Source organism: Halyomorpha halys, unplaced genomic scaffold, assembly GCF_000696795.3.
Source record: "Halyomorpha halys isolate HHAL.00 unplaced genomic scaffold, Hhal_1.1 Scaffold669.1, whole genome shotgun sequence".
Classification (NCBI taxonomy): Eukaryota; Metazoa; Arthropoda; class Insecta; order Hemiptera; family Pentatomidae; genus Halyomorpha; species Halyomorpha halys.
In genome coordinates this window covers 591,219-604,039 of record NW_027107180.1, presented here as the reverse complement: position 1 = coordinate 604,039, position 12,821 = coordinate 591,219, and the positions used below count along the sequence as shown (strand labels likewise).

The 12,821-nt window shown below is 29.5% G+C and overlaps 1 protein-coding gene across 1 annotated transcript in view; it reads right to left on the bottom strand.

The window, feature by feature from the left end:
- Myd88 (myeloid differentiation primary response protein MyD88) overlaps window positions 1–11,959 on the bottom strand; it is a 16,753-nt gene extending 4,794 nt beyond the window's left edge. Inside the window, exons 1-5 of the mRNA XM_014427758.3 lie at window positions 11,743–11,959; window positions 6,496–6,677; window positions 4,273–4,365; window positions 2,831–2,958; window positions 1,566–1,734 (exon numbers count right to left, since the gene is read on the bottom strand). Of these exons, the coding sequence (XP_014283244.1) occupies window positions 1,566–1,734; window positions 2,831–2,958; window positions 4,273–4,365; window positions 6,496–6,677; window positions 11,743–11,861 (691 nt within the window). The 5' untranslated portion in view covers window positions 11,862–11,959. The remainder of the gene's footprint in view (window positions 1–1,565; window positions 1,735–2,830; window positions 2,959–4,272; window positions 4,366–6,495; window positions 6,678–11,742) is intronic.
- Between the last annotated feature and the right edge of the window lie 862 nt (window positions 11,960–12,821).

The following is a 12,821-nucleotide window of genomic DNA, read 5'->3' as shown; positions in this document are numbered from 1 at the left end:
TAACTAATTTCAAATATAAAAGATAGCTTGGGTTCAAATTAAAAACTTTAATATTAAATAGATAATAGAATTTTATTTAAATTTTATAACATAATAGACTCTTTTCTCAGGGCGGGTTTCCAGGCAATCAGTAAGAGACGACACTTTACCACTAATAACAGTTAAACTTACTTAATAGCTATTTTACAAATACAATAAATTCCAGTTAGAAACAAAACTAACCAATTTCACATCTTCTCCTGATGATTGATAATTGTTGATATCTTCTTGTCAAAAATGCTATGTCCAACCTCTTAACAATGCCTTCCAGTCCTCCCCGCTTCGTGCCGACGGACGTCTTCTCACCAGGCCAGCCAAATCAAGAGTCCCCGTTTCCTCTCTTCTATCTTCAATGTTCACTGGTCGATCCAAAAATAATCGATTGCAGTACAATCGCTCTGCTTTATTTGCTATGATTTATGATGTAAATAGTTTATTGATAATTGTCATGTTCTTCTATTTCTTCTTTGATTATTCTTTTTCTATAATTATTGTATAGAAACAACAAAAGTTGAAAAATTTCAATCTATCTCAACACAAACAATTTAACAAACACTTCGGAAGGACGCTCACACCCACCTTCCTTGTTTTTAACAGCATATTTATTTTAAACAATGAAAACTGGTTAGCTTGCTTTTTGATTTAAAATAACAAATAAACAATACTGAAATGATATACATAAAATAAAAACATAACTAAAATCACGTGTATATAAATATCAACTATTTAATAAAAAAAGAGGATATTACAATATATGTATATCCTTCCTGGCTTATCAACTAAAACCCCAATTTAGCGATGATCCTAATGTCGAATCACTTTTGAAATATTCATTTAAAATGGGAAGAGTAGACTTAAGGTAGTTACATCAAGCAATATTAAAAAATGGCTAAAATTGAAAAAGTGTGAACTCACAACTCTCGCCCTCCGTGAAAGCCTTAGTTATCTTACCTTTGAAACACACTTATAGCGAGTATATTGATTGATGTACGACATATTACAATCTCTCAAGAGGAGATCATAACACTAAAAATAATAGAAGACAATCTCTCCTGACCAACCCACCCCACTAAACCCCGATTAGGCAACCATCTTATATCACTTTTGAAACATTTATTCAAAACGGCAAGAGGAGACTTAAGTTAGTGAAATTGAGCAACATTGTAAAAAGTGGCTAAAATTAGAAAATAGCATGAAACATCTTTACTTCTGAAGTGATGGGCTTGTTAATCAGAATCTCTTATCATCAAAAGGCAGTAATTGTCAATCTTGATATTTCTTATATATTCTTTACTAAGATATCTCTTCCAGAAAAGTGTTATAGAGAGGAGATGAAATTGAGAATTCCTTTATTAAATCTTATTTTGAAAGAAAGAAATTACTAAACAAGCTACTAATTGTAAAGCAGGCTCTTTTATGGTATAAGCTTTTTATAGTTGTGGTACTATATTGATTTCAATTGAAATTCAGCCAAAACAGTGTATCACAGACAAAAAATATATTAGATAACAGAATACAATACTTACCAATACCAAGAGCTTGGGCGAATGTAAGCAGAAATTGGTTGGCTGGACTATTGAGAAATGAAGGCGAGATAACAACAATCAAGCGCCCACACCGATACCTAATGAGCTGCATTATAGCCTCGTGCTCGAATGATAGACCACCGATGAGATCTCTGTCTTTTGTACACAGCTAATTCCGAATAATAGAAAACAATCAGTTACCATTAATTAATAAGTAAAACATAAAACTATTTGCCACTAATACTAAAATTAATATATCCTTTATTATAAATAGTTTTTGACACCATACATGTAAATATCATGCATATATAACCTTTGGAGATTCTAAGTACGGGCAAGTGTTTGTGATTCCCCAGTTTTTGTGATTAATAAAATAGGAAAGTTGGAGGAAAATTGATATTTTTACAACTTTGAATTCAGATTACTTCTGTTGAGATATATATATATTTTTAAATCCAATCTCACATCAGAATACATGTTGAATTCATAATCTTCAGATAAAAATTCTCAGAGATCTGTGTTGCTAATATTTAAAAGATAGATTTTTCAGGAATATTTTAGATATTTTTATTGTATCTTAGAAAGTTACAATAACATCTTGTGGCCCAATTTTCCAAAAGAATAATTTTCTTTAAAGAAAAATATTAGAACTTGTACTATAAGATGTTTGATAAAATAAGTTGTTTCAATGGTTAAAATAGTTAAAGAATCAAAGCTGGGGGGTTTCCTATAGAGGCAATAAAAGCTTTTAAAAATAAAGGTATTAAAGACATCGCTGTCAAATCTAAAAAGACCAGAACTTTAATAGCGAGAAAGAATTTTGAAGATAGATTTGATAAATTAGATCAATTCCAGGAGAAGGAGGGAGGGGAAATTATATTAAAATATAATTTGAAGTTTATATTAGAAAATCAATTGAGTAGACTGAGACCTTAATTCCAAAACATCCCAACTACATTGTCCATCCAAAGTAAAGTTTTGAATCAAAATTGTAGTTTGATGCATTTATTAATTGCTAGTTGTGCTTATGGGTGGCTAATGGGTTTGTTCCTCAACATTTCTAACTCTTTTATCACATAATTTTTTTTTAAGTTTAATTTTCTGGGATTATCCTTTTTTAGCATATTTCTATTTTGTATGTTATTATCTACATTATAACTATATTAATGATTAATCATTTGAGAATAAATAACGAGCTGTTGTTGAAATATAATGTCCAGAAAGCTACCACATGTCGGTTTATGAAAATAATTAAAATTAGATACCTTCATTTTGTAATCATCTTCCAGCTTTTCAAGTATCGTCATGGCAAATTCCTCATCACTATCATCATAAAGAAGAAAAGCATCATAATACTGAGGTTTACCACAGCTCTCTATGCACTGGATATCATCTATAAAATTACAAATCCATATTAAGAATAACTCGAGAGAAAAAAAGAAAAGTGAATATATTAAATATTTTAAAAAGTGAATTAGATGGGGCAAGTTGAACATATTTTGAATATTGAGATTTTTATTTTATTTCCATTTCGGCTATACAATCGACAAAAGGAAGCCAAAGTTTAATATACAAGGGTGGTTTGAAAAGTTCTCGGAATCACTGCTAGATGTCAGAGCAACAAGGTTTCCGCGCAAAAATCACTAATCTTTTGTGAGTGAAATGGTGGCGTGAGTGGTAGTGATGAATCTTTGTTGTTGTTTTATGCGTAGTGATTTATGAAAATGGAAAAAACTGAGATTCGAGCATCGACCTTCAGAACACACTGGGGAACTTTGCTCCTTCATATTCAACTGTTGTCAAGTGGACCATTAACTTTAAATTTGGTTAGGAGAGCTGATGATCCACATAGTGGACGGCCAAAAAGTGCTACGATCCCAGAATTTATTGCAAAAGTGCATAAAAAGGTCATGGAGGATCGTCGACTGAAAGTGTGTGAGATTGCTGAAGCTGTAGGGATGTCATCTGAATGGGTATATCACATTTGAGAATGAAAAAATTATCCGCAAGGTGGGTACCACGGCTCTTGACATTGGACGATAAACGCACTAGATTGGAAATCTCCAAATAAAATCTGGCCTATTTTCAGCTCAACCAACAAGATTTTTAATGTCGGATTATGACTACAGATGAAACTTGGGTACACTACTATACCCCGGAGTCAAAGCAGTGGAAACATGCTGAGTCACCAGCACCAAAGAAAGCAAAGGCAGTATGTTCGGCCGGAAAGGTCATGGCCTCACTTTTCTGGGATGCAAAAGACATTCTGCTGATAGATTATCTTCCTACTGGCCAAAAAATTATGGGGCAATAATACGCAAACCTCCTAGACCAACACGGAAAAGATACAAAAAAAAAAGGGCTGGTTTGGACCTGGAAAACCCCAAGATAAATCTAACAAAAGAATTCATGAGTCTCTTCAGTCTCAATTCTAGACCAGTAGTTTTGTACAGGATTCGAAAAACTTTTTGGTCAACTTTACATTTTTTATATAACTAAAGAAACATAAATAAAATAAATCAAAACAATACAATTAATTAAATTAAAAAAAGTAATAATGAAGTAACTTGGATAAGAAGCAAGTTCAATTCACCACTAATGTTCAATAGTTATTTCCAGGAAATTTTAATTAAAATCTGTGATGAAATCATTTTAAACAAAATATTTTTGTCACAATTGACAAAAGATAAAATTTGATTAGACTTACCAACAGTTAAGATGCTGTCATCATTGTTATCGTCTTCAATACAAGGCTGCCTACTTACTTGCAGCCTTTCTGCATAGTCCTTGGCATCAGACTCTAAGATATAAATATAACTTTTTAGTTAAAATATTGATAGAAAGATATAATGTAAATACACCAAAGTAGAGAAGTTCATCAGAGTAACTACATCATTTAGTTCAAAGTTGAAATCTTGGATTGATCTGTACAACACCAACGATGAAACAGTTTTTACAACTGATGGAAAAATTGCTTATTGCAACTATTACTCAAATCATATTACAAGCAAAATAAAATCACAAATTGATGAACATGGAATACAGTTGAGATCTATTGCTATTTTTATCTGGGATTGTTTTTAGATATTACCAAAAATTTTCTAACCTATGAAACAATCTTTCCACAATTTAAACTTACTATGATTTCATTTTGCTTGGCAAAATAAATTCATGAACGCATATGGATTATTAATATTGGATTGGAGTTGTTTGAATATCAGTTTCTTAGTATCTGTGATCTTCCTTGAATTTTTAAATCATGATCTTGTATTTTTTTTGTGTTTAGATCTAAAACCACCACAAGTTAATAAATGATTCATTTGCAAATACCTCATGTATACAGAACATTACATTAATGAATTAGGACTTAAAAACTAAATAAATTAACTAATAACAGGAAAAGCATGTTTTTTAAAGCCCTTTCTATGGTAACTAAATATAATTGATAATGAATGAGAAACAATTTCCTTGCCAACTTGTGTTTATAAGATTAGGCACATGGATTGAGACGGTTGTATTTTACATTGAACATTTAAATCTTACATTTATGAAATTTTCGGAATAGCTGGAGATGATGCATAGAGTGTAGAAAAGGTATACGAAATAATGAATAATATAATTTTAATCAATAACCTTACTTTCATTAATATCCATCTTAGTTTTATTTTAACAAAACCAAATCCAATACAGGAAACAAATCTGTTATTTGAAAGTTAAAAATAGTTAATAGTAATTTAAAGAATGTACCAGGCCAAATAGGAAAAACAGAGGAAGAAAAATTGGAAAAAGTTTTTGTTAAAAACTCGGGGCTGTACATTCTAGATGTTAACATAATATTAAATTGGAATGACTCAATTGTTTTTGGCGACATTGAACAAAATCCTATAGTACTAAGTTTAAGTAAATGCATACAAATTCACATTTAACACAGCTTTTGATACAGAAAGATAATTCTTTAATTATAAAAATATTTTAAAAGACAAAAACTTACGATTTATAGAATCAAATACAGAAATAACTATTTATAGAAACAAATTCAGAATCATGGAGACTGACGAATAAGCATCAATCAAGGATACAAGCATCAGAAATGAGATTCCTCCGAAAGATTGAGGGGAAAACAAGAAGAGACAAAGTGTGCAACACGACCATCAGGTCAAACCTCAATATTAAGCTGGCCAATGATATGATAGAAGAGAATCGAGTGAGATGGCTGGGATATCTTCTGCGAATGGGACCGAGAAGGATAGCTAGAGAGGCCTACCGAGCCCAAGTAGAGGGCAAAAGAGGAAGAGAAGGAACTAGAAGGAAATGGGAAGAAGAGGTAAAAAGTGACTTCCAGAGAAGAGGACTTCAAAGGAATAACAGAAGACGCCTTGCAGAAGACTGGCAGAGCTTGAGAGGGCTCTATAAACTTCCTCCTCACACTGCTTAATGCAGTTCAAGAGAATTGATTATGATGAACTAATTAGATTATGAACCGTTTTAATTATTTACATATTTTGGTTTATAAAAAAAAAATATAATAATTTTCATCTAAATTTTAATCTCTTCTCCTGTTTTTTCTTTATTCAGAATCTTTAGCAGACATGTTAGTATATTATAAATATGTATATCTGAAAATTTTGAGGAGTATATTTCATATTTTTAAAAGCATATTTTGAAGGTTTTAATGCATACTACTTGGCATATTCTGGAGTTTTTTATAGCATACAAATACAGGCCTTGATTATAATCCACTAATCAATCAAACTTTGTATTTTGCTCATTTTACATAATTGCATAAGTCCTGCAATTTTAGGCACAACTCATATAATAGAGAATATATTATAATATAGAATACATGAAATAGATCTAACAATGGATGATGATAAATGAAGAAAAAATAAAACTATGATAAATTAACAATAAATAGAAATTTAAAACAAACCAAGGAGTTGCAATGAGTCATCAATTACATCCCATCGATCAATTTCCTTAAGAGCATCAATGAGGTGAGCAATTGTTGGTTGAGATCTTTGCCAAAAAGCGAGGACTGAGGCCGTGGGATCCGCACACCCAGCATGCAATGAGTGATTGCATCCTGCAATGTCGGCTAGGCCCCTCCAGTCCCTAAAATATGAAGTCTCATTTAAAATAGACTAATTATACATTTTTAATAGATTGATTATATAAAATTATTAAGAAATGTATAATTGTATTCATTCAAAAATATTTATTACACTATAAAATTTATTTAATGGTAACTAAAATTCATCTCACAAAAATAACATCTTAATGACAATCTACTTGATCTAAAAATAAAATAAAAAATTAAGTCAAATTTCTACTTTAAATCATAAAATAAACAGAATCAGCAAAGTAATCTGTATTATTAATAAATTATTACTTAGTTAGCATAAAATTATAATATTATTACACTATATTAAATAAATAAAAGTTTATTATATATGGTATTAGTTCTTTTATCAAATCCGAATCTAAACTGGAGTAAGAGTGGTTTCCATTTTAAGTTTAGTTCTGTTTAGAATAATTATTTTTTCCAATTTTCAATATTTTCTTAAATTTGTAAATCTATATTTTAATACTCCAACACAGACCAACTTCCATAAAATTTTAATATCATTACAAATCCCATACTATTATTATTTATGTTTGTTTGATAAGATTTTATGATTGAATCCTATATAAGACCAAAAAAGCAACAATACACTTTTGAAGATATACTTTGAATCCTACAACTAAGTATATTGCAAATAAATGGAGGCATCAAGGTGTCAGCAACCAAAAGCTTACCAAAGAACCATTTGTACAGTGCATTTTGATGAGGTCTACCATCCTACTTGTTATTAAATACTGAATTTGTAGATCAAGTCAAATTATCACAGATCATGTATATTTTTCTGTATTTTATTTTATGGTACTTATTTATTTCATAAACAATTATATCTAAGGCCGTATTAACACCGAGGTACTGAAAAGGAACTGATCATTGACCCGAAATACCAACTAGTTTACTTTGAGTCACTCCCTATGTAACACAATGGGACAGAATGGAACATCTCAGTGGTGCTACTGCTTGTGAACTCGTCTGTGATTCACAGAAACCCTTCTGTAACCATTCCCCTGGAGACTCACATGTTGAGTCGCGGAGTGATTTCAGTTTCTAGTTTCTCGAAGATCAGTGACCAACAGACCAACCTGTTGCTGATAGAGGAGGTTGAAAAACATGCCATATATAATTTCCACCTTCCTGTACATTCAAAGAAGCATTAAATGGAGAAGGCTTGGGTAGAAAACGAAAAAATTGTAAAATCTTAAGCAACAACAAACAACAATTTCTGAACCTTGTTTTCAAAGTAAGGGTGTACCCAAAACCTTACTATTCTTCTTCCTTTCCTGAGATAGTAATACAACATGATGGTTTCATCATCACTCAAGTCATCCAAAGACATTACACGCTCGATATCCATGACAACACTGAGTGAACTAGATAATTTGACTGCTACGAGTAGCCTTGTGTGAGGAATCAAGTCACCACTGAGTCTATAACCCAAGTTACCGACTGTTTAGTTTGTTTCCAGTAACTCTGTGTGCAGAGGGCCTAAGGAGGATGGTAGCCAAGTGTACTGAAGCAGCATAGTGTCATGACATTTGTAAGTACAATAACTCAGGCATAATTAAAAGAAAAAAGTATAAATGATAGGGTTACTAAGGAATAAATGAGGAAAAAAGAAATAGTAAAAACAGAAAAAATTCCTTGAAGAAAACTGAAACTTAAAGCAAAAACAAAAAGAGAGGAAGCAAGCTTTTTTTTATTAAACAACATGCAAAAAAAAAAAACTACTATCAAAGCTAATAGATTAATAAAGTAACACTATTAATGAAACAACATTGAAAATAAATAAAAAAAGATGCCACTCAAAATAAAATCCACCTTTATAAATGAGTACTCCTAACATGAATCCTGATAATCACATAAACATTAAGGTGAAATAGAACAACCAAAAATAAATTTCTGGCCTTTCAATAGTGAGTTTAGGTAACTTCATCAACATGGAAACCGCATCTATAAGACATGATGTTCTTCAATTTAGGACTGAAACTAAATTAAACCATCTAACATTATGCCATCATAACATATCAATAATAAAACAATACCTGTCATCACAAAGGCACTACCAGAATATCATGTGTCTGATCTAGAAGAATAATGATGCAACTGTAAAATTTTTTGAAATTGACTTTATATTGTTGAAGGTCTCAAAAATGGATTTATTGGATATTTTTAATTCAACATAATTGTCCTTACAAAATGGCTCTGTTGGTCAATTTTTAAGTACAAATATTTCAACTTACAAACATTGAGTAAATTATTTCAACTTACAAACATTGAGTAAATTATTTCAACTTACAAACATCGAGTAAATAATTTCAACATACAAACATTGAGTAAATTATTTCAACTAACAAATTTCAACTAAATTATTTCAACTTACAAACCTCGAGTAAATTCATTTCCGAGCCCACCAACACAATTGAGTCAATTTCAGAGAGCTTATAGTTGCATCATCATTCTTCCGGATCAGAAATATAATCAAACTTTACAATTGATATGAAAAAAGATTTCTCTTAACATTAAGAAAATGAATAATTTAATAAATAAAAAATTAGATATGAAATACATGACAAATCCAACAATGGAAGATAGATACACTTCATGATTACAGGTATACAGATAACTTAAAAAATAAAATTATTCTATATATAATTAACTATAAACTAAATCTTAACATTATAAAAACCCTTGAGTTCAACAAATTGTGTTTTAAAAAGTTTCAAAAATCACAAGGACGTTCATGACAGAGTCATAGGCAATAAAAGTCCAATCTATTTTATGACAATTATTTAAATATATTTAATACAAATCTTGAAACACTCCAGTAGTTTTTTTTAAAAATAAAATGAACTGTAAAATTGTTATAAGTTTTAGTTAATTCCTTCCATAAATTTAAGTAAAACTAGAAACTTTTCACTTTTTTTTTTTTATAAGTTTTCCCCCTCTCATTTAATTTTTTATTACAGTTGGAAAACCTTTAAATTGATATAGAATGTCCTACCATTAAAGTTGGCAGTAATATCATGATGTTCACCAAAACTACAGATTTAAATCCAATGAAAATTTGTTTTTTTCATTTTTAATACAATGTACATACCAAAACCATAAAAAGTTTGTAGAGACATTATTGCAGATAATTTTTTTTCCCCATGAAACTTAGCAATAATATGTATAGAATTTATTTAAAGTTTTAATATATTAGTTTTAAATCAAGATAAAATGATTTATCGCTAGAGTTAACCAGTGGTTGAGAAAACACATAAATATGAATAATTTTTATTATTATCAATAACCTGTGATTCTATATCATAAAGAAAGACATGGCCGACCAACTTTCTATAGTAATGATCACAGTCTGAGATGACTTTTTATTATTGGACAATTTATTCTAATCTATTATCAAAAAGTTTAAAATTATTTGATCTCAGCAATTACAAAGAGTTATCGAATCAAACACTATTGTTTCTGAAAAAGTTCATTAGAATTCTTAAGAAGGAAGATTCTGGAAAAACAGAATATTTTTAAAATGGTTTTGAAAGATCAATATACTTTCATTGATGTTTATAATACAGCCTTAAAAAAATTTCTTTCCGATAAAAATGGTGAATTAATTATATCGCAAAACTGCCCCAGATCAACATTTTCAAATTTAAATACATTATAAATTAATTTTCATCCATCAATTGGGAAAAAAGTTCTTACAGTACTCAGGTATTAATCTAAAGTTTAGAAAACTATTTCAATTTATTTTTTATTATGTTAGATTAGGCCCCATAAAATTTAGAAAAATGTTCTAGTAAAAGAAAATATCATCGTCTTGGACAAATAAAACCTCAAAATTGAAACAGAAAATAAAGAAATTTTAATGACTTCTGACAGAAATATAGGGCAGCCCTGAAGTTCTAGTGTGATGCTTGCCACCACTTACAGACTCATTTCTTTCATACAACTCTAATGACAAAAGTGGAAATAACAGTTTAATATTACCATTAATGTGGCTTCAAGTTGTTAATGCCCTTTTGATTAAAAATAAAATTTTCAGCTTTTTATTTTGACATTATCCTAATGGAATGAGAACTTGAAATTAATAATTAGACAGTAATTCAATGTTTGGTTTTCTAAAGTTCATTTTACTATGGCCATGATTATTTACGTCTTGTCATAGCAAATTTTTAGCTATAATAATAGGTGAAATAAGTTTTATTAGTAGATTTTGTAGTCAAATACTACTTTTTAGTGGTTTTGAATATGAGCTAACCTAAGAAAATTCAGAATTTTTCATTTTTATATTTATAGAGATCAGTTTTATTGCTGAAAATTGCCCATTATTTGAGTTTATCAACTTATACTTCAAATAGCTTTTAGAAGAAGTTATTAATAATAAGATTTTTTTTTCTTATTTCACTATCTCCTGTGTACTGCTAAGCATGATGTAAATAATAAGATAAGAACACTAATGCCAGTGATGTAGTGAAAAACTCAGACAAGAAAAACAAAATATAATTGAGGCACTGACATGGGACAGACAGCAAGTGAAAAAAAATTGACAAAAAACAATTTTCCTCAAACAACGTATAAAACAAGGTTCTTTTTTAAAATAAAAGAATAGATTGTGACTTAAGAAGTTAATGTCAAACTCAAAAGAAGTCATGGTATTTGTAATAAAAATAAGAGTTTACAGTAAAATACCAAAATTAAGAAAATCAATCATAATAATAATAATACCAACAGCAAACTGTTAGAATAATAGAGGATAAAATATAAACTGATGATGATTAACAACTTTATAAAATAATTTAACACAATGAGTTACATAATTATTAACAGCACCTACATAACACTCAGATGTCCAAGAAAAATTATAGCAAGCCTTTAGAAAACAAAACAGTTACTTAAATAATTTACTTAATAATGATCATAGAAATACATATTTCAAAGGACAACAAAATTAATAAGAAAACACTCAGAAAAAATAAAAGAGATTTAAAAAACAATAAAACTTATGAATCAATTTTCACTATAATATATTAAATTGAAAAGTAATAACTAAAATATCACCTTGGCAGGCCTGAAGGAGAAGGAATAACTTTAGTGGCATTTAGCAACCTGGAAATTACAGATTTGCATTGACCCCTTAAAGCCGAAATTGGTGTGTTAACAAAAATTTCACATTCCATGAGATAAGTTTTCGAAGAAAGACTGACACCTAAGGGAACTGACAAGGACCACACACAAAAACAAATCTGAAACGGCAACCTCCTGTATGGTTACATAATGTTTCTAAGAGGTAGTAGATATAATATTAAGATATAACGTTCACTAAGTTTACAACCCTAAAGGTCAGAAGTCAAGAATGATCAAGCCTTGAGAACATTATCTCTAGTCTAATTTTAATAATAGATCATTAAATTCTTTATTATTTATATATGCTAATCTTTTCCAGTTGGATTACTAATGATATTTTAAAATAAAAATATATTTATCCATTTAATCAATGAAATCTGAATCCGTGCTAGGAGGGATGACTTTTATTTCGTGACAAAGGCATGGCATTAATTTAAAAATTTCACAATTTTTTGGAAACTATATGATAAACACTTTGTCTGAGTTGAAGTTTTATGGGATATCCTCTAAATGTGTAGCTATTTAGCTATCTTTTTTTTTATTGCCTTCAGAGACTGCTCCTTGATTCTGAAACAGGCACACACTATTATAGTTTTCGTGATATATATTTCTGTTTTAAAGTCCTATTCTTGGGAGTTCCATACACGATAAAATATGCGCCTAATTACTGTATTAATTTAGTAGAAAATTTGTATTAGTTGTGATCTGACTTAATCTTTTGATTTTAACTGTGAAATGTAGATAGTTTTTAACTTAACCGAAAACTATTCCTGCGTAATAATACTTGAAACATTATCAAGTTTTTCGTATTATTGCATATATTATGGCAATAAAACTCAATGTAGAATGTAATATCCTACATCATAAAAAGTTATTATTTTGAATATGTTATATATACAACCATCAATATTTTGTCAGGATGTACCAATACTAGCAGAAGCTTTTAATACATTTTTTTTTATAGATAAGTGAACCGTATCAAATGGGAAAAATACCCCCACGATTTCAAGGGG